Source organism: Gobio gobio (genome assembly GCF_949357685.1).
Source record: "Gobio gobio genome assembly, chromosome: 24".
Classification (NCBI taxonomy): Eukaryota; Metazoa; Chordata; class Actinopteri; order Cypriniformes; family Gobionidae; genus Gobio; species Gobio gobio.
Window position 1 is genome coordinate 5,458,019 of NC_137120.1, and position 18,918 is coordinate 5,476,936.

Here is an 18,918-nt window from a genome sequence, read left to right on the forward strand (position 1 = left end):
CATTGTACCCAAGAAAGGCGGCGGGTAATGGCCGATCTTGGATATGCGGTTCTTGAACCGGTCCCTTCACAGGCTGCCGTTCAAGATGCTCACGCAGAAACGCATCTGCAGGTGCATCCGTCCCCAAGATTGGTTTGCAGCGATGGACCTGAAGGACGTGTACTTTCATGTCTCGATTCTCCCTCGACACAGACCGTTTCTTCGCTTTGCGTTTGACAGATGAGCATATCAGTACAAAGCCTTACCCTTCGGGACATGGTGCTCAGACACCTCAGCCAGTTGGGACTTCGGGTCAACTGGGAGAAGAGCAAACTCTGCCCCATGCAGAGGATCTCTTTTCTTGGGATGGAGCTGGACTCGGTCGCCCAGACAGCGCGCCTCACTGAGGAGCGCGTCCAGTCGGTGTTGAACTGCTTGAATTCGTTCAAATGCAGGACAGCGGTACCACTGAAACATTTTCAGAGGCTCCTGGGGCATATGGCATCTGCAGCCGTGGTAACGCCGCTCGGATTGCTTCATATGAGACCGCTTCAACGCTGGCTACACGATCGAGTCCCGAGATGGGCGTGGCACAGCGGATCCCTCCGTGTCCAAGTGACACCGAGATGCCGCCAAACCTTCAGCCCGTGGTCGGACCCTTCTTTTCTACAGGCAGGAGTGCCTCTAGAACAAGTGTCCAGGCATGCTGTTGTCTCCACGGATACCTCATCCACCGGCTGGGGTGCCACGTACAACCGGGTTGCAGTTTTGGGTCTGTGGACGGGGCCCCAACTGCAATGGTATATCAATTGCCTGGAGTTGTTAGCAGTTCGTCTTGCACTCAGCCGCCTCAAGGGGCCGCTCAGAGGCAAGCCCGTTCTGGTCCGTACGGACAGCACTGCGGCCGCTGCGTACATCAATAAACAGGGTGGTCTACGCTCCCGTCGCATATCACGACTCGCCCGCCATCTCCTCTTGTGGAGTCAGAAGCATCTGAGGTCGCTTTGTGCCACTCACATTCCGGGCCTGCCCAATCGTGCAGCCGACAAGCTCTCACGTCAGCAGGTGCTTCCCGGAGAGTGGACACTCCACCCCCAGGTGGTCCAGCTGATCTGGAGTCGCTTCGGGGCCGCTCAGGTAGACCTGATTGCCGCCCCGGACACGACCCACTGCCAGTTGTTTTATTCCCTGACCGAGGGGACCCTCGGCTCGGATGCTCTGGCACACAGCTGGCCCCGGGACCTACGCAAATATGTGTTTCCCCCAGTGAGCCTTCTTGCACAGTTCCTGTGCAAGGTCAGGGAGGACGAGGAGCAGGTCCTGGTGGTGGCTCCGTATTGGCCCGACCGGACTTGGTTTCCGGAACTGATGCTCCTCGCGACAGTACCTCCTTGGCCCATTCCTCTGAGGAAGGACCTCCTGACACAGAGACGGGGCACCCTCTGGCACCCGCGTCCAGACCTCTGGAGACTCCATGTCTGGTCCCTGGACGGGACGCGGAGGTTCTAGGTGGCCTACCACAAAACGTGGTAGACACCATGTCTTCCGCTAGAGCTCCCTCTACGAGACGGCTCTATGCGTTGAAGTGGAACCTGTTCGTCGACTGGTGCTCTTCTCACGAGAAGACCCCCGAAGGTGTATGATCGGCTCGGTGCTTTCCTTTCTACAGAGCGGGTTGGAGCGAAGGCTGTCTCCCTCCACCCTCAAGGTGTATGTTGCCGCTATTGCCGCTAATCATGACTTGGTAGATGGAAAGTCCTTAGGTAAGCACGACCTGACCGTCAGGTTCCTGAGGGGGGCGAGGAGACTAAATCCGCCTCGCCCTCCCTCTATACCCTCTTGGGACTTAACTCTGGTGCTTAACGCACTGCAGAGGGCGCCCTTCGAGCCTTTGCTGTCAGCGGAGTTGAGTATGAGTATGAAACCCAAGACGTGCCCTGCCCGCTCAGGGTAAGAGCCCACTCCTCTAGGGGTGTAGCTTCTTCCTGGGCGTTGGCTCGTAGCGCCTCGCTGACAGATATTTGTAGAGCTGCGGGCTGGGCAACACCTAACATGTTCGCTAGATTCTATAGCCTACGTGTAGAGCCGGTAGCTTCCCGTGAGCTCGCTTCCCATAGTCAGTAACACCGGAGTGCCCGTTCTAGTGTCAGCTTGCTGCGCCATTCCCTTCCCCATGGAACGGATACGTGCGCTTATTTTGCTCCAGTCGAGTTCCCCTAGAGATAGGCAAACCCTGTCGAGTCCTCCGCAACCCACGGCAGTCGGATGTGGCGGAGCATCCGACGCCAGGTCTAACACTCGAATGCATTGGTGGAACCTGTGTTAGGCTGGGTTCTGTATGTTGTGACTCCCACGGCAGTCCCATATGTGTATTCTTCCACGGTACAGCTCCCTACGGCGAGCTCGTGTCTGTCTCAGTACGGTGTTGTCCCCCCGCCGTAAATTGGCCGGGGCCACCCCTGGGACTTCCGTATGTTGCACTGCCCAAGGCCAGTCCATACGTGTATTCTCCACATGGTAACTCCCTCCGGGCATGATGTGGCTTCCGCAGCGGCCCTCCGGGCATGCTTTCCCAGCGTTATCCAATAAAGGTCTGCTGAGTGGGTCTTGTGGAACAGCAGTGTGACTTTCCCTGCGTGAGTTTTCCCGCCCGGTACTCTGAAGGAGGGCACGGAGACATACGTCCCGTCGCCACAGTTGCTGTACCATCACTGCAGGCGAGTCGCTAAGTTCGGCTCCTCAGTGAAAAACAATAGTGCGCTACTCTCGCTTCCTGTTTATACCCGCGGTGCGGGGCGGAGCGTGAGATGGAAATCTTGCACGCCAATGGCCCATTTGCCCATTCTCTATATCTCGAAGCTGATAGGGGCTCCCTAAAGTGATCCCAATTCGTCGGTGACGTCCGACGTACGTCTCCGTTCCCTCCTTCAAGGAACGAGGGTTACCATACGTAACTGAGATGTTTTTCTTCAGAAACAAAATCCGGGAAAATTTCTGAAATTTGGTTGATTTTGACACGGAATGACCCAAATGTGTTTGTCTGAGAACCTTTTATACACATACTTAACATCAGATACTGAAATGACATACACTGTGTGGTACAGTACAAATATTTTGAGTGTCCCTTATTCTGTCCCTTATTTTCCTATAAAGAACCACAATTGTCCCTTATTTTCTTTTCCATAAGTTGGCAACCCTAATCAGTGCACATGATTGTCTTTGCTTAATGCTTTGAACAGCAGCTATGCTAATTATTTTTCACTTTTGTTTTATCTCGGGACGCCCATCCCGAAGTAACTAGAGAGTTCATCAGCTCCAGTCGGGATCCAGCCCCACATAAAGACTGCAGATGACCAAAACCTGTGAAGAGACGACTCCAACTCCTGCGTGGACTTCAGATGACATCACCTGTGAAGAGACGACTCCAACTCCTGCGAGGACTTCAGATGACCATCACCTGTGAAGAGACGACTCAACTCCTGCGAGGACTTCAGATGATCATCACCTGTGAAGAGACGACTCAACTCCTGCAAGGACTTCAGATGATCATCACCTGTGAAGAGACGACTCAACTCCTGTGAGGACTTCAGATGACCATCACCTGTGAAGAGATGACTCAACTCCTGTGAGGACTTCAGATGACCATCACCTGTGAAGAGACGACTCAACTCCTGTGAGGACTTCAGATGACCATCACCTGTGAAGAGACGACTCAACTCCTGCGAGGACTTCAGATGACCATCACCTGTGAAGAAATGACTCAACTCCTGTGAGGACTTCAGATGATCATCACCTGTGAAGAGGCGACTCATCTCCTGTGAGGACTTCAGATGACCATCACCTGTGAAGAGACGACTCAACTCCTGCAAGGACTTCAGATGACCATCACCTGTGAAGAGACGACTCAACTCCTGCAAGGACTTCAGATGACCATCACCTGTGAAGAGACGACTCAACTCCTGCGAGGACTTCAGATGACCATCACCTGTGAAGAGACGACTCAACTCCTGTGAGGACTTCAGATGACCATCACCTGTGAAGAGACGACTCAACTCCTGTGAGGACTTCAGATGACCATCACCTGTGAAGAGGCGACTCAACTCCTGCAAGGACTTCAGATGACCATCACCTGTGAAGAGACGACTCAACTCCTGCAAGGACTTCAGATGACCATCACCTGTGAAGAGACGACTCAACTCCTGCGAGGACTTCAGATGACCATCACCTGTGAAGAGACGACTCAACTCCTGTGAGGACTTCAGATGACCATCACCTGTGAAGAGACGACTCAACTCCTGCAAGGACTTCAGATGACCATCACCTGTGAAGAGACGACTCAACTCCTGCAAGGACTTCAGATGACCATCACCTGTGAAGAGACGACTCAACTCCTGCGAGGACTTCAGATGACCATCACCTGTGAAGAAATGACTCAACTCCTGTGAGGACTTCAGATGACCATCACCTGTGAAGAGACGACTCATCTCCTGTGAGGACTTCAGATGACCATCACCTGTGAAGAGATGACTCAACTCCTGTGAGGACTTCAGATGATCATCACCTGTGAAGAGGCGACTCATCTCCTGTGAGGACTTCAGATGACCATCACCTGTGAAGAGATGACTCAACTCCTGTGAGGACTTCAGATGATCATCACCTGTGAAGAGGCGACTCATCTCCTGTGAGGACTTCAGATGACCATCACCTGTGAAGAGACGACTCAACTCCTGCGAGGACTTCAGATGACCATCACCTGTGAAGAGACTACTCAACTCCTGCGAGGACTTCAGATGACCATCACCTGTGAAGAGACGACTCAACTCCTGCGAGGACTTCAGATGATCATCACCTGTGAAGAGGCGACTCAACTCCTGCGAGGACTTCAGATGACCATCACCTGTGAAGAGACGACTCAACTCCTGTGAGGACTTCAGATGACCATCACCTGTGAAGAGGCGACTCATCTCCTGTGAGGACTTCAGATGACCATCACCTGTGAAGAGACGACTCAACTCCTGCGAGGACTTCAGATGACGCAGCTCTGCATCAACACGCACTCATGCTCATTTCTATATATCCTATTAATTAACATGTATTCTTTTTTCACTTATTTCTGTGCCTTAATTATTATATTGATTAATAACACATTGTTAGCTAATCTGTGTGCTTTGAATATGTGTATTTCTGAAATGCATAGCATGGACAAATCACTTTAAATTGTAATGTAGATGCGTGCATTTTTCTGTGAAGCTGCTTTGAAACGAAATGTATTGTGAAAAGCGCAGAACAGAGACAAATCACTCTAGAGATTTAAAGACTTCATCTTTATTCCTCCAGGAGGCGCTCAACATAATACATATAAAACATGGAGAGATTTTTGAACTACAGAGTGAGAAAACTTTATTGATAAAGGCAAGCAAACAAATATAACAGATATACAGCAATAGTGAAGTGAGATCTGTGACTCTTTATTAATTTTTTTTGTATCTGAGAGAAATATAAACAAAGTCTTACAAATAAGATTTTAAAAAATCTGACACTGAAAGAGAGAGCACTCAAATAATCTACTCACTATAGACAGAAACATTGAATGCTTTTGATGAGAAACTGGCTGAAAACATCATCTTTCGTCTATATTCTCCAACATGTTCAGTTGTGATGTTTGTGATGGTCAGAGATCCAGTTTGTTTGTCCAGCTTCAGTCTGTCTCTGAATCTCCCATCAAGAACATCATCATATACAGTGAAGCTGTCGGCCGGTTTATTGATTTCAGCGATTACAGTGTTTCCAAACCACCACTGAATCTCATCATCATCCTTCAGTTCAGTAAGACCAGAGTTTAGGGCGACTGAATCTCCCTTGTGTACTGTCACTTCTTCATCTAAATCATCACACACACACATGGAGAACAAACAGAAACAGGGGTTGTCACAGATAAACAGATTATAATTGTTTATTAAATCAAATAGTTTAACATTTAAATTTGAAATATCATAAAACAAACAAAAAAGAAACAAATTGGTATATGCATTAACTTTTCTCATTAAAAAACAGGTACACGTTTTTTGTTTTGTTTTTGTTTTTAACTCACCAATGACATTGAGATAGAAATCAGCCCTCACAGAGTTGAACTGTAGTTTATAAAATCCGGCTTGTTCAGTTGTGATGTTTGTGATGGTCAGAGATCCAGTTTGTTTGTCCAGCTTCAGTCTGTCTCTGAATCTCCCATCAAGAACATCATTATATACAGTGAAGCTGTCGGTCCGTTTATTGATTTCAGCGATTAAAGTGTTTCCATTTACACACCACCACTGAATCACATCATCATCCTTCAGTTCAGTAAGACCAGAGTCTAGAGCGACTGAATCTCCCTCCTTGACATATTTCTCTTCAAAACCAAACCAACCTGAAGAAAAGAGTTTTTCGCAGATTAAAGCTTTAAAATCACTTGATGTTGGTTTGATGAAGCTTCACTAAAATACTTTATTCATTTAAATGTGAAATTAGTAATATTCTGCAGCAGCACAAAGCAAAAAGATGATGAATGAAAAGAGAAATAGATTTATATATGGAACAATAACTAAAAAATACACTTTTATTTTAATGTTTAATGTCACTCTCAAACTAAAACTAATGCTGTCGAGGATCTGAGCTTCATATTTATATTATTTTATTTCATCAATCCATAATAACTGAGTTTAGAGCTGAACTCAAACTTGATCTGACAGTAAAATCTCAGTTGAATTATTTCTATATGAGACGAACTGTAACGTGTTTGTTCTGTTCAGGTTTAGTTTTCTCTCTGTTTGCTCTGTTTCCATTGGCCTGTGTTCTCTATCATTAGTTCATTAATCCCAGACCTGTTTCTGTTCTTCCCATGATCTCCCTGTTATTTAAACCCTGAGTTCTTTTCAGTTCATCGTCCGGTATCGTCTGCGTTACGTGCTTGTGTTTCTCCCCATGATTCTCCTGTGTATTGTGTGGATTATTAGAGTAAAGACTGACGTTTGAGTTATTTCCTGAGTCGTGCACTAACAGTGAATGTTAATCTTCTCGAACTCATTTAACCAGTAATTTATCACATGATACCAGAACAGAAACAGCTGAAGCCATAAAAACACAAAAACTCACCAGCCAGACGCCGAAAACACAAACAGAGCAAAACTAATCTGAGAAACATTTTCTTCATCGGTTCACTGACAAGCCCTCGATAGCGACTCTTAAAATATCTGAGAGATTGATCTGAAACACGACTGAACTGTGATATTTATCTGGTTGTGTGTGAATCCTCCCCTGACCTCCACCGCAGTGTCTCTCAGACGTCCATCCTCTTTTACATCAAGAAAATCAATTTTCAAACTCAATACTAGGACCAGTCAAAGTCCAGGCGATCAGCAAACAGGTTTCAGAAGCAAAACACACACACACACAGTGAACAAAGTTAAAGTCAAAACCAGTGTAAATCAAGCAGAAATAAACAGGCTTGATTAATGTGTCTCGGTCCTCACTAGTGTTTTCAAGTATTTTCCACAAGTCTGAAAATGATTAAATAACCTTGTGTACATGTAAAATGTAAATAAAAAAGCTCACTGAGACTATGTGGTAACCAGGTCACACTCCATCATTCCACGTATCTTCAATCTTCCTACCTTGTTTGTTGATCAGTCAGGGATGCCACTTTGGTTGTATTAGCTGACGTCTCTGCTCTGTGTCAGACTCCGTACAATCAACTTCTGAGCCGTTAGTTAATGTTTATGCTCTCGTTTTTACTAGGACAGTGGTTAAAAAACCTTTTGTACTCGAAGGCCCACTTCCTCTCCGAATCAATACTGCAAGGACCACCGACTTGACCCGACCCAGCTTCCCCCCGTTTTGCTCCTTATTGTTCCCCCTTGTTATTATATTTTTTAAACAAAAGTAGTCAAGATATATTAACCTTCAGTGTTCTATTTTTCAAACATACTTTGCAGACATTATTTCCAACTTGGAAGTACTTACTCTGCTCAGTTATACAGTACAATAAGTACAATTCAACCTGCCATACCAAAACAAGACCACAGGGAGATGGTGTACGATGCACAACAATGACATTATAGCACCAGGTCTCGTAATATAATACATACCAAATTAATTAACATACCAATGCATATTAAAGAAAAAGAGCCTGCAGGTCTAGTTCATAAAAAAATTAAAAGTCAGTCATCATTTATTTACCCTTATAGGTTGAACACAAAAGAACATTTTTGAAGAATGCTGGCAACTAAAACAGTTGACAGTAGCCATAAAATACTACGGCAGTTCTTTTGTGTTCAGCAGAAGAAAGAAACAGGTTTGGAACAACTTGAGATTAGATGTAGATGACAATTTTCATTTTTGGGTGAATTAAACTTTTAAAGCAAAGGTTGAAACCAATAAATACTTAACAACATGAATCTAAACATTGACATAAAACAGTATTATTTTAGTCATTAACTATGAAAGTATATTATAAACAGCGTTCAGTGGAAGAATGTCATTAAAATGTTGTCATGACATTTGCAAAAAGGCTTTGTCCATTTAACAAAATTTAGACTTTAGTGACTGCACTCTTGCAGAAACAGTACCACCAAGATCCATGAAAATCTTCTGAATTCATTTGAAAGTTCAGTTCTCCTGGATACTCCATATATACATGAGTCTGAACAAGTAAGCGAATGCTGCTGGCTGATCAGTAATGTCCTCAAGAACAATGGCCCCTTCCAGGATTGTGGTGAAATTGGTCACAGTTGGTGTTGATGTAACAGTGGCAACATCATCTTCGACCAATTTCCGATCTTTACACCTTTGGTGCTGTGATCTACAGGGTCAGTATCCTGGGTATTAATGGAAGTGTACATTTAAATATAACAACATTATTAAATTATTAATTATTATTGTGTAAATAGACTAATTAAATTTAAAACATACATAATTTAAAAAAGGATTTAGAAATAGGGTGCAAAAATGGTTATTTACCAGACATATCTTGAGTAAAGAGTTTTCATGCAGAAAAAGTGTCAATCCCTCAAGAGCTGTTCTTTTCCGATGTGTAGTAATGTCACTCACCCAAAAGGAAAAAAAATTAAAAAATAAAATATATGTATATATATATATATATATATATATATATATATATATATATATATATACACATTTTGATTATAAAATCTGCAGGTGATCTACGACCTTAACTCTTTTTAATTAAAAATAGGGATATCAACTGCTTTGGGACAGAATGAGAATTGTAACGTTGTAATTTTCTGTCTTTATGATTTACTTACTCATATTTTCTATAAAATGAGTCACATAAGAAACGGCTTAAATTATAAATGTAGGTCTTCTTTATCACTTAAACAGATAATACGTATTAAAAATACTATTTTGTATTTTACACAACTAATTTTATCATGTCCTCAGTGCAAAGTAATCAACTTCCACAAGAACTATAAACCATGAAATGATAAAAATCTCAAAATATTTTCAGATTATGTTATAGAATAGGCTAAACTACCTCTAGTTATACATATAAATCATGTGAAACTATAGTTATTTTTTTACAATTGTCTTCATTTACTGTGTCCCTGAAGTCATCTTCCACCCTGTTAGTATGTATTTCTCGACTTCCAAAAAAGACGACAATTTCATTGAGACAATTTTCAGGAAATTACATAATTAGTTTTTCCTGCTGGAATTCAACTGTACAAAATTAAATTATGGTCTTCCACCCTGTTAGGCGAGTCATTTTTAAATAATAATTTGACAGCAACGTTAAATGTTTTGCATACTTATGTTTTATTTTGGGAGGTGAGGATCATTAACAGCATATACAATATATGTTTTTGAACACATTTTTTTATTATTTACCATCCTGTTGGCAAAAATGGGTACAAAAAGTACCTGTTCTTAATAATCAAGACATTCTATTCATCAATAATAGTTTTGTTATTGTTTCAAGAATTAAAAAAAATACCATGATGGCATAAGGGACATATACTATCCAAGAAAATATTTTGAAAAAACAATTGTTATTGTTTAACATTTTCATTATTAACATTTTGTGATAACTTCTATATGTCCCTAACAGGGTGGAACACCTTCACGGCCCGTGTCTGAACAATGAATCTACCCATAATTATTAATTTTTTAGTCCCTGAGCTTGACCAATATGTATTCCGACTAGTTAAACATGTCACCATTTTGGTAGAATGCTAAAAACATGAAAATCATGTACTTTTTTTTCAAACATTTATGAAGCCAAAATGTTACTGCATACCAGGAATGACCCAGCTATAGTTTCTAACTGTGTTGCTATTTGATTAGAAAAAAGAAAGACAAAAGTGAACATTGGCCTGCATGGTAGCCTAATGAGGTGCCGTCAATGGTCTTGCTTTGTAAATAAACCCTTATTGTAACAAATTATATAGTTAAACAATTACAAGAACTATATGTTAGTTCTAAGGCTGAGAACAAGTTAGAAAGAGCTTTAAAATACGGACCTTCTTGAATTATTGACTAAACAATCCCCCCATAACCACGCCCCCAACAAAGCCACGCCCCCTCTGGTGAGTACCGGCACTTTATTTTTTCCACTTCAAGCACTGCTCGCATGCATTTCCTGTGAAGCTGCTCTGAAGTACCTCTGCTACCAGCAGGAGCCACTACGGTACGCACAGTAGGTCAATATTCATCATTAACCAAACGCTTTTCATCTGCACAAGATCCCAGACTGATGCACGAAAGCAACCAGACAGTGCCACCATGCCCTTATTCTAGCAACAATAAACGTTATAACCTATAAGTTGATGAAAACGTAATGCGATTTTTGATCGTAATGCAAAATTTATTTTTCCCATGTCACAATATGGGGTACATCCAGCCCTGTCTGCGTCAGTTCATTTCTGTGGAAAATGACATCATTGACTTTGACATTATTGACAGGAAGTCGAGGCGTACTGAAGCTCAAAGTGAGAAACTCACCATGTTCAGAGGATGTGAATTCATCAGCTAAAAATAAGCTATAAGGTCACATGATTAACACATACGCAGTTATTTTAAATTATTACAGAGTTTCACTTAACTTTACTACAGAGCAGCTTCACATCAGCACATCTGTCATTTTATTACTGAACCAGTTTTGAAGAGTTACTCTCCTCATATTTGTGGACTGAAACCGGACTGAAAAGATGTTTCACCCTGTTTTGCTCTGCTTGTGTTTGTGGCGTCTGGTTGGTGAGTTTGAAATGTGTTTTTCTGTCCTCAGTTGTTTCTGTTCTGGTAACATGTGATGAATGACTGGTTCATTTAGTCAGAGAGGATCAACATTCACTGTTACAGGCCCAGCACAGGCCAGTAGATCAAACTTACAGTCAGTAGAGCTGCAGGCATCAGCATTTCCTTGAGTTGAACTTCTGCCGTAAATGTTCTTTCCACTCGTCTTTCTCAATTCTTTCTCAAAAGTGAGTTTTATCCAGTGGTATGAACAGCGTATTCGAGATCAGCGAGCTGTCAGTTCTTACAGTGGTGAACATTTCCATTTCCACATTTAGATTAAATAAGCACTGAAATTATATCAAAATCATTATCCAAATGTTACAACATTTTCACATGAAGTTAAATAGAAATATCTGTAGTGGAGGCTCTGCTTTTGAGCACTTTTCCTGTGGCATGATGTGTTTCAATGTTTCTAAATAGCAGAACTTGTGTTTTCACATGAATAATGATCATTGATGCGCACTTGACAGATGGCTTAGTAACAGACGGTTTGATGACAGACACTGACGGACTCGTTCGTGATCTTGAGCGGTTCATTGGCCGGTTTGAGGAGGCTATTTATTCTAAAACAAGGCAAGGATAGGCTACTGAATGATTTTTAGCAATGTAATGTGACGGCACATAATCCATATCTCATATTTTCATCTAATCTTGTACCGTTATACTTGATATCACGTGAATGGAAATGATATGCAGATGACGTTATGCAGAGTAAACTAGGCGTTGTAAGCTCTATATATGGTCACTGCTAATTCTCCAGAGCTCACTGAACTCTTCCTCTGATCAAATCTTTTGAATGCAATCAGCTGCTCATTTTACACACTTAAAGGGACAGTTCACCCAAAAATGAAAATACTGTCATCATTTACTCACCCTCAAGTGTGAACTTCTTTGTTCTGCTGAACACAAAAGAATATATTTTGCAGAATGTTTGTAACAAAGCAGAGAGAGCAACCATTGACTACCATAGTATTTTTCCCCTACTATGATAGTCAGTGGTTGCTCTCTCTGCTTGGTTACAAACATTCTGCAAAATATATTCTATTGTGTTCAGCAGAACAAAGAAACTCATACTGGTTTGTAACAACGTGAGGGTGAGTAAATGATGACAGAATTTAAATTTTTGGCTGAACTATCCCTTTAATGTCTGCGAGTAAATCAGTGTTTTCTTCTTGAAGTATTTTGTTTGCTGGGTCAAGAAGTTTCCGTCTCTTATGTACCATAACAGGAATGAAGCTGAAGTTTGTTCTGTCACTGATCGCATCAGTCCTGTAGCCTCAATACGAATGTCTGTGCCATGAGCTCGATCACTACTTACGTCCACCAACAATGAGCGTATATCTTCCAGGGACTTCAGAATCACACAAACTGTGTCTAGATGGCCTGTCCACCGCTGATCCAAGAGACGGTTTAGCTTCTCGCCCTTATAATGAACGGCTATCGTGGCTGTGGCTCTTTCAGCAGATAATGCGCCGCCACAAAGCACAAATGCTTCAGGAATTGTTTGAGGAGCACAACCACGAGTTTGAGGTCGTTGACTTGGCCTCCAAATTCCCCAGATCTCAATCCAATCGAGCATCTGTGGGATGTGCTGAACAAACAAGTCCGATCCATGGAGGCCCGCCTCACAACTTACAGGACTTAAAGGATCTGCTGCTAACATCTTGGTGCCAGATACCACAGCACACCTTCAGCGGTCTAGTGGAGTCCATGCCTCGATGGGTCAGCAAAAGCGGGACCAACACAATATTAGGAAGGTGGTCATAATGTTAGGCCTGATCAGTGTATAACCCGTTTACGTGCATTTACGTGCACACTGGATTTTTTTTTTAATTTAGTGAGTGACACTCAACAACTCAAATATAAAAGCTAAACATGCCACATACCTTTGGAAAGCTGAGATTCTTGTGAAGATGCAATGAACACAGCAGGCACAATCAGTGTCTTTGTCAGACCACCAAACTACGCTGACCGCCAACAATTTTTTTCGAATTCAAATTAAAAGTGTCCCTGTTATCCAAACCTCATCTGTATCCATGAAAAAACGCTATAATTCCACTCTTTAGGGTCCAGGCAATTCAGTGAAATATTTAGTCCATAACACATTTATATAGCAATAAACAGCCACAGAATGTAGTAGTACCATTTCCAAAAAGCGGAGAGTGCTATCCAGTCTTCTGTCAGCACAATATGTGATGAATGGAAAACTTCATGAAAAAAGGTAAACAATGAAGATCGGCGAATCTAAAATGGCCGCTTGACCTCTGCACTTTTGACTGACAGCTCATTTCAACCAATTGGGGCAAGCTGTGAGGGCTTTGGAGATTCAGAGAGCCAGTCAGGCTGGAGTATCCATGCTAAAGCCCGGCCACCTTCACTCTCTTTGATTGACAGTGTTTCAATCCAATTGCATCAGAGATTGAAAATGATTGACTCTTCTGATAGCCAATGAACTTCTGAAAAGATTAACACTGCGTTTTAGTGGGAGGGTCGACCTTTGTTCTTATTTTGGCTGCGCGTCATCAAAGCGCGCGCTGAGCCTGGGACGCGTGAGAGCGCATGGACAGAGGATACCCAGGGGTTTTCCGTGTTAGAAGCTAAATATAACGAGGAAATGCACGGTTCTCACTCGAATAGGCAATTGAGCAATGCTATCGGAGTGAGTGATCACTTGGAGGAGGAAATTTCTAAAGAATAGTGAAGTTTTGAGCCATATTGACTCGTCAGAAGAGGATGCATTGCCCGAGGTGGACTTCCAAAACAACAAGGTAGTGTTTTATTATATTATAACTGCATGTTTTATTGTTTTGTACTGCGTTTGGTGTGTTCTTCTCGGCTAACCTCTGTCGTTTTTGTTTGGATACAGCAGGCGTGCGCGTGTGTGTGTGTGTGTGTGCGCGCGTGTGCGTGTGTGTGTGTGTGTGTGTGTGTGTGTGTGTGTGCGCGTGTGCGTGTGCGTGCGCGTGTGTGTGTGTGCGTGTGCGTGTGTGTGTTTGTTTGTTTGTGTTCTTGCGTGCGTGCATGTCTGCGTGTTAGTGTTTTTTAAATGTATTTATTTATTCTTTGTTTTTTTTATGTCACAGATTATCATCTTTGAGACCGTGAGAGCATTTTGGACACGGAGGGGAGCAAACGCCTGCAGAGATGCCACACTCCCAGAGAGGCAGAGGAGGAGAGAGAGACATGTAAAGTGTGCTAATAGTTTGATATTAGATATTCTTATTATATATGGGTGTGAGTTGTAATATTAAAGAGTTTTATAAATACTATAACACTTGTTTTGTCTTTATTTGCACAAAGTTTAGTTTCATGAATTGCAAAAACACTATATACACTATAAAAAACACTATAATGTTCATGTCTCAGCAATTATTCACAAAATTATTTTAAATCTGGATAAGGAATAGAACAGCTCTAAGTGTAACCTTTCATTAGAGCCCAAAAGTATGTCTGTACATAAAGGCATTCAAGAATAGCAGCATTGTATGTGTCAATGGTTACAAAGGGTCATTTGGAGTCTCCAAGTGGCTTTTTTTGGAAAGCGCCTAGACATAAACTTAGATAAGCATGTGCAAAACACTTAACACTTAACGCTCCCAGCTACAGTCATATGCAGGCATCTTTTTACAAAATTTTTTTAGCGGAATTGCATATTTTCTTTTTTCAGTGTTTTAAAAGTTCTATTACTCAATACCAGTATGACTTGCAGTGATTCTGAACAAACCTTAGATTGTCACCTTTTAAAAGAGACCAAAAATATGTATATACTCCAAATGGTTCAAGAACAGCATGCAATTTACTTTGGGTATGTTTTTTTTTAGGCGTTTTTGGGAAATTTTGCAGGAATGATAAGGGGAAATCTTATACAATAATACTTGTGATCTGTTGGAAAATATCAAGTGCTTCCATTTCAGAGTCACTGTTATCAGATCTGTTGAAGATGTTGCTGTTCATGTTTGTTAGCCAAGGATATACTTCTTGTAACAAACAAACAAACAATCAGACAAACAGTCAAACAAACAGACAAACAGTCAAACAAACAAACAGCCAAACAAACAAACAGTCAAACAAATAAACAAAGAGTCAAACAAAGAGTCAAACAAAGAGTCAAACAAAGAGTCAAACAAAGAGTCAAACAAAGAGTCAAACAAAGAGACAAACAAAGAGACAAACAAACAGACAAACAAACAGACAAACAAACAGACAAACAAACAAACAAACAGACAAACAAACGGTGATCAGCACTGTTATTGTAGCTGACGCTAGTTTCACTTCACTTCAGCGCGTCTGTCATTTTATCACTGAACCAGTTTTGAGTTTCTCTTTTCATATTAATAATCACAATAAATGTGTTTTTATGGCTTCAGTCGCTTCTGTAATGAATGACTGATTAAAATGATTGACAGAGATTTAACATTCACAGTTATTCTCATATAGAAATAATTCATCTGTGATTTTACTGTCAGATCAAGTTTTAATTCAGGTCTATATTCAGTTATTATGGATAGATTCAATAAAAAAAAGTAAATATGAAGCTCAAATACTCAACAGCATTAGTTTTAGTGTGACATTAAACATTAAAGTGTCTTTTTATTTAGTTATTGTTCCATATATAAATCTATTTCTCTTTTCATTCATCATCTTTTGTCTTTGTCCTGGAGAATATTATTCACTTCACATTTAAATGAATAAAAGTATTTTAGTGAAGCTTCATCAAACCAACATCAAGAGATTTTAAAGCTTTAATCTGTGAAAAACTCTTCATGTTCTGCAGGAGGGAATGATGTTGAAGTGAAGGAGGGAGATTCAGTCGCTCTAGAGTCTGGTCTCACTGAACTGAAGGATGATGATCAGATTCTGTGGTGGTTTGGAAACACTTTAATCGCTGCAATCTATAAACGGGCAGACAGCTTCACTGTATATGATGATGTTCTTGATGGGAGATTCAGAGACAGACTGAAGCTGGACAATCAAACTGGATCTCTGACCATCACAAACACCACAATCAAACATTCCGGAGGTTATGGACTACTGACCAACAACTATGAGATGGTTTCTTTCTATCTCACTGTCATTGGTGAGTTAAAGAACATTTACACCTGTTTTTTAATGACAAAATTAAAATTAATTCACACACCATTTTGTTTCTTTTTGTTGTTTTGTGATTTTGTTTATTTCAAATGTTAAACTAATTAATTGAATAAAGCATTATAATCTGTTGATCTGTGACCAACCCTGTTTCTCTGTGTGTGTGTGTGTGTGTGTGTGTGTGTGTGTGTGTGTTTGATGATTCAGTGTCGGTGACGGAGGGAGATTCAGTCGCTCTAGACCCTCGTCTCACTGAAGTGACGGATGATGATCAGATTCTGTGGTGGTTTGGATACACTTTAATCGCTGAAATCAATGTAACGGCCGACAGCATCACTGTATATGATGATGTTCTTGATGGGAGATTCAGAGACAGACTGAAGCTGGACAATCAAACTGGATCTCTGACCATCACAAACATCACAATCAAACAAGCTGGAGATTATAGACTATGGATCAACAGTTACTGGTCTTCTCTTATCCGTCTCTCTGTCTACGGTGAGTTAAATATCAGTTTGACATGTTTTATTTATTACAGCGAGATCTAAAGAAGTATCTTATCATGAATAATGAGTTAAAATGACTAATTCCCTTAGTCTTTTACATTAACAGCAGGTTTATATTGAACTTTCTATCAAATTGTTTTAAATGTTCTACTTTTGATCAGTCTTGGTTCCTCTCGATGTTTCTTCCTCGTCTGCTTGAATATCTTCATCATCCTCATTTCTCTTTATTCTCTGATGTTTTCCAGCTCGTCTGCCTGTTCCTGTCATCAGCAGTAACTCTTCAAACTGTCCTTCATCTTCATCATCATCATCATCATCATCATCATCATCATCATCATATTGTTCATTGGTGTGTTCAGTGGTGAATGTGAGTCATGTGACTCTCTCCTGGTACAAAGGAAACAGTTTATTGTCCAGCATCAGTGTGTCTGATCTCAGCATCAGTCTCTCTCTACCTCTGGAGGTGGAATATCAGGATAAAAACACCTACAGCTGTGTGCTGAACAATCCCATCAGCCACCAGACTCAATATCTGGACATCACTCAACTCTGTCACACATGTGCAGGTACGGCAGCACGGCTGATATTAGTTGATGTCAGCGCTGATATTAGCGTTTATTGACTGAGCTGATCTCAGTTTGATGTTTTTATTCCTCAGTCCACTGCTGTGGTCCCACTGAAGCTGTGATCCGATTGGTCCTCGCTGCTCTGGTGGGCGTGGCTACTGTCATGATCGTGATTTATGACATCAGATCCAGAAGAGCTGAACGAGATCAAGCTCATATTCACACATCAGGTACATGATTGATGATGTCATTTCTCACAGACTGATTTTGCATATATTAATATCTGTGAGATTTATTAATTTATGGCTTCATATGTTCATCTTTTTCAGGAAGTGCTTGAATCTAAAGCAGAACGCTGAACTTTAAAGATTCTTCAAGTGTGTTTTTGTCATAATAAATACTGATGATTATTTTAGCTTCTGCTCTCTTGTCAGATTTTTTAAATCGTATTTGTAAATTTATATTTCTCTCTGATACAACAATGATATAAAATATTAAAGAGTCCCACAGATCTCACTTTAATACTGCTGACGAATCTAAAGGTTTTCAACAACAACCTGTGTTTTATTTGAAGAAAGCAACCATACATTGGTGTTGTTTTATTTTCTGTGTTTTATATTCATTTCATTAGTCATTCATGTATTCAAATGATTATGATTTGATTTCCTCCACTTATCATTTAAAAATGTGATTATTATTGTTCATTTGATGTGTTATATGACTTATTTCCCTCATTTGCTTGCTCTTGTTGTTGAATCTTATGATTGTGTGTTTGAAGGGATGTTTGTCTTCACGAGAAGGAGATCACAGAATGTCTCAAGGTTTTTATCGTCACAGGACGATGTTGTGAAGCAGTAATTCTCCATTGTTTTTCTCTTGGTATAATAACACTTGTTGGAAATGTACTGGTCAGATGAAGTCAGAGCATTGAGTGGTGTAACATCTGGACGGACTCTGAGCATTGAAACATATGCAACTAAGATTATTCAACAAACTCTGCTCTTTTATGACCATCACTTCATCTCCTGCTTTCTCAGTCCAACTCTCCAGCTGATAGACTTATATCTTCTGGCAAGGATATTTGATATTCCTGATATTTCTGACGTGGAGATCCATCAGAACTAACATTTTGGCTCGATCTAACATGCTGTCCATTTGCCAAATGTATTTTCTTGCCTTTATCAATAAAGTTTTCTCGCTCTGAGGTTCAAGAGTCTCTCCATGTTTTATTATTTATGATGTCGAGCGCCTCCTGGGGGAATAATTCATATATATTTAAACAATTTCAGCAGTGGCCACATATAAAGCTTTACAATATTTAAATATGTTATTTAAAACATTATTTGTACATTTTTACATTATTATTAGCTCATTAATTTTCTTGTTGTTTTTCTGTCCACAATAATAAACAAACAACATCTTTAACCTGAGAAAATACTGATTTGGGACTCATTATAATATACTTTGAGATCACAGTGAAATACATAAAC

General features: G+C 40.9%; 2 protein-coding genes across 4 annotated transcripts; one reads left to right on the top strand and one right to left on the bottom strand.

Annotated features, from left to right (window-relative positions):
* Window positions 1–5,284: 5,284 nt before the first annotated feature.
* On the bottom strand, window positions 5,285–7,328 carry LOC307120261 (uncharacterized protein). Of its 2 annotated transcripts, none has more exons than XM_079807193.1 (3): window positions 7,111–7,328; window positions 6,071–6,385; window positions 5,285–5,860 (listed from the first exon to the last, which is right to left on the bottom strand). In XM_079807193.1, exons 1-3 carry the CDS (start codon window positions 7,166–7,168, stop codon window positions 5,544–5,546), a joined length of 690 nt encoding a protein of 229 aa, XP_079663319.1. In that variant the 5' UTR covers window positions 7,169–7,328; the 3' UTR covers window positions 5,285–5,543. The 2 variants fall into 2 exon arrangements, with proteins under 2 accessions (XP_079663319.1, XP_079663320.1); XM_079807194.1 differs by having other exon boundaries at window positions 5,285–5,854; window positions 7,111–7,286.
* Window positions 7,329–10,967: 3,639 nt separating this feature from the next.
* LOC307120258 (uncharacterized protein) lies at window positions 10,968–18,637 on the top strand. 2 transcript variants are annotated; one of them, XM_079807189.1, is made up of 7 exons: window positions 13,805–14,036; window positions 14,352–14,453; window positions 16,043–16,345; window positions 16,564–16,854; window positions 17,108–17,428; window positions 17,521–17,658; window positions 17,758–18,637. In XM_079807189.1, exons 3-7 carry the CDS (start codon window positions 16,318–16,320, stop codon window positions 17,766–17,768), a joined length of 789 nt encoding a protein of 262 aa, XP_079663315.1. In that variant the 5' UTR covers window positions 13,805–14,036; window positions 14,352–14,453; window positions 16,043–16,317; the 3' UTR covers window positions 17,769–18,637. The 2 variants fall into 2 exon arrangements, with proteins under 2 accessions (XP_079663316.1, XP_079663315.1); XM_079807190.1 differs by lacking the exons at window positions 13,805–14,036; window positions 14,352–14,453 and adding an exon at window positions 10,968–11,226 and having other exon boundaries at window positions 16,179–16,345.
* The last annotated feature ends 281 nt before the right edge of the window (window positions 18,638–18,918 follow it).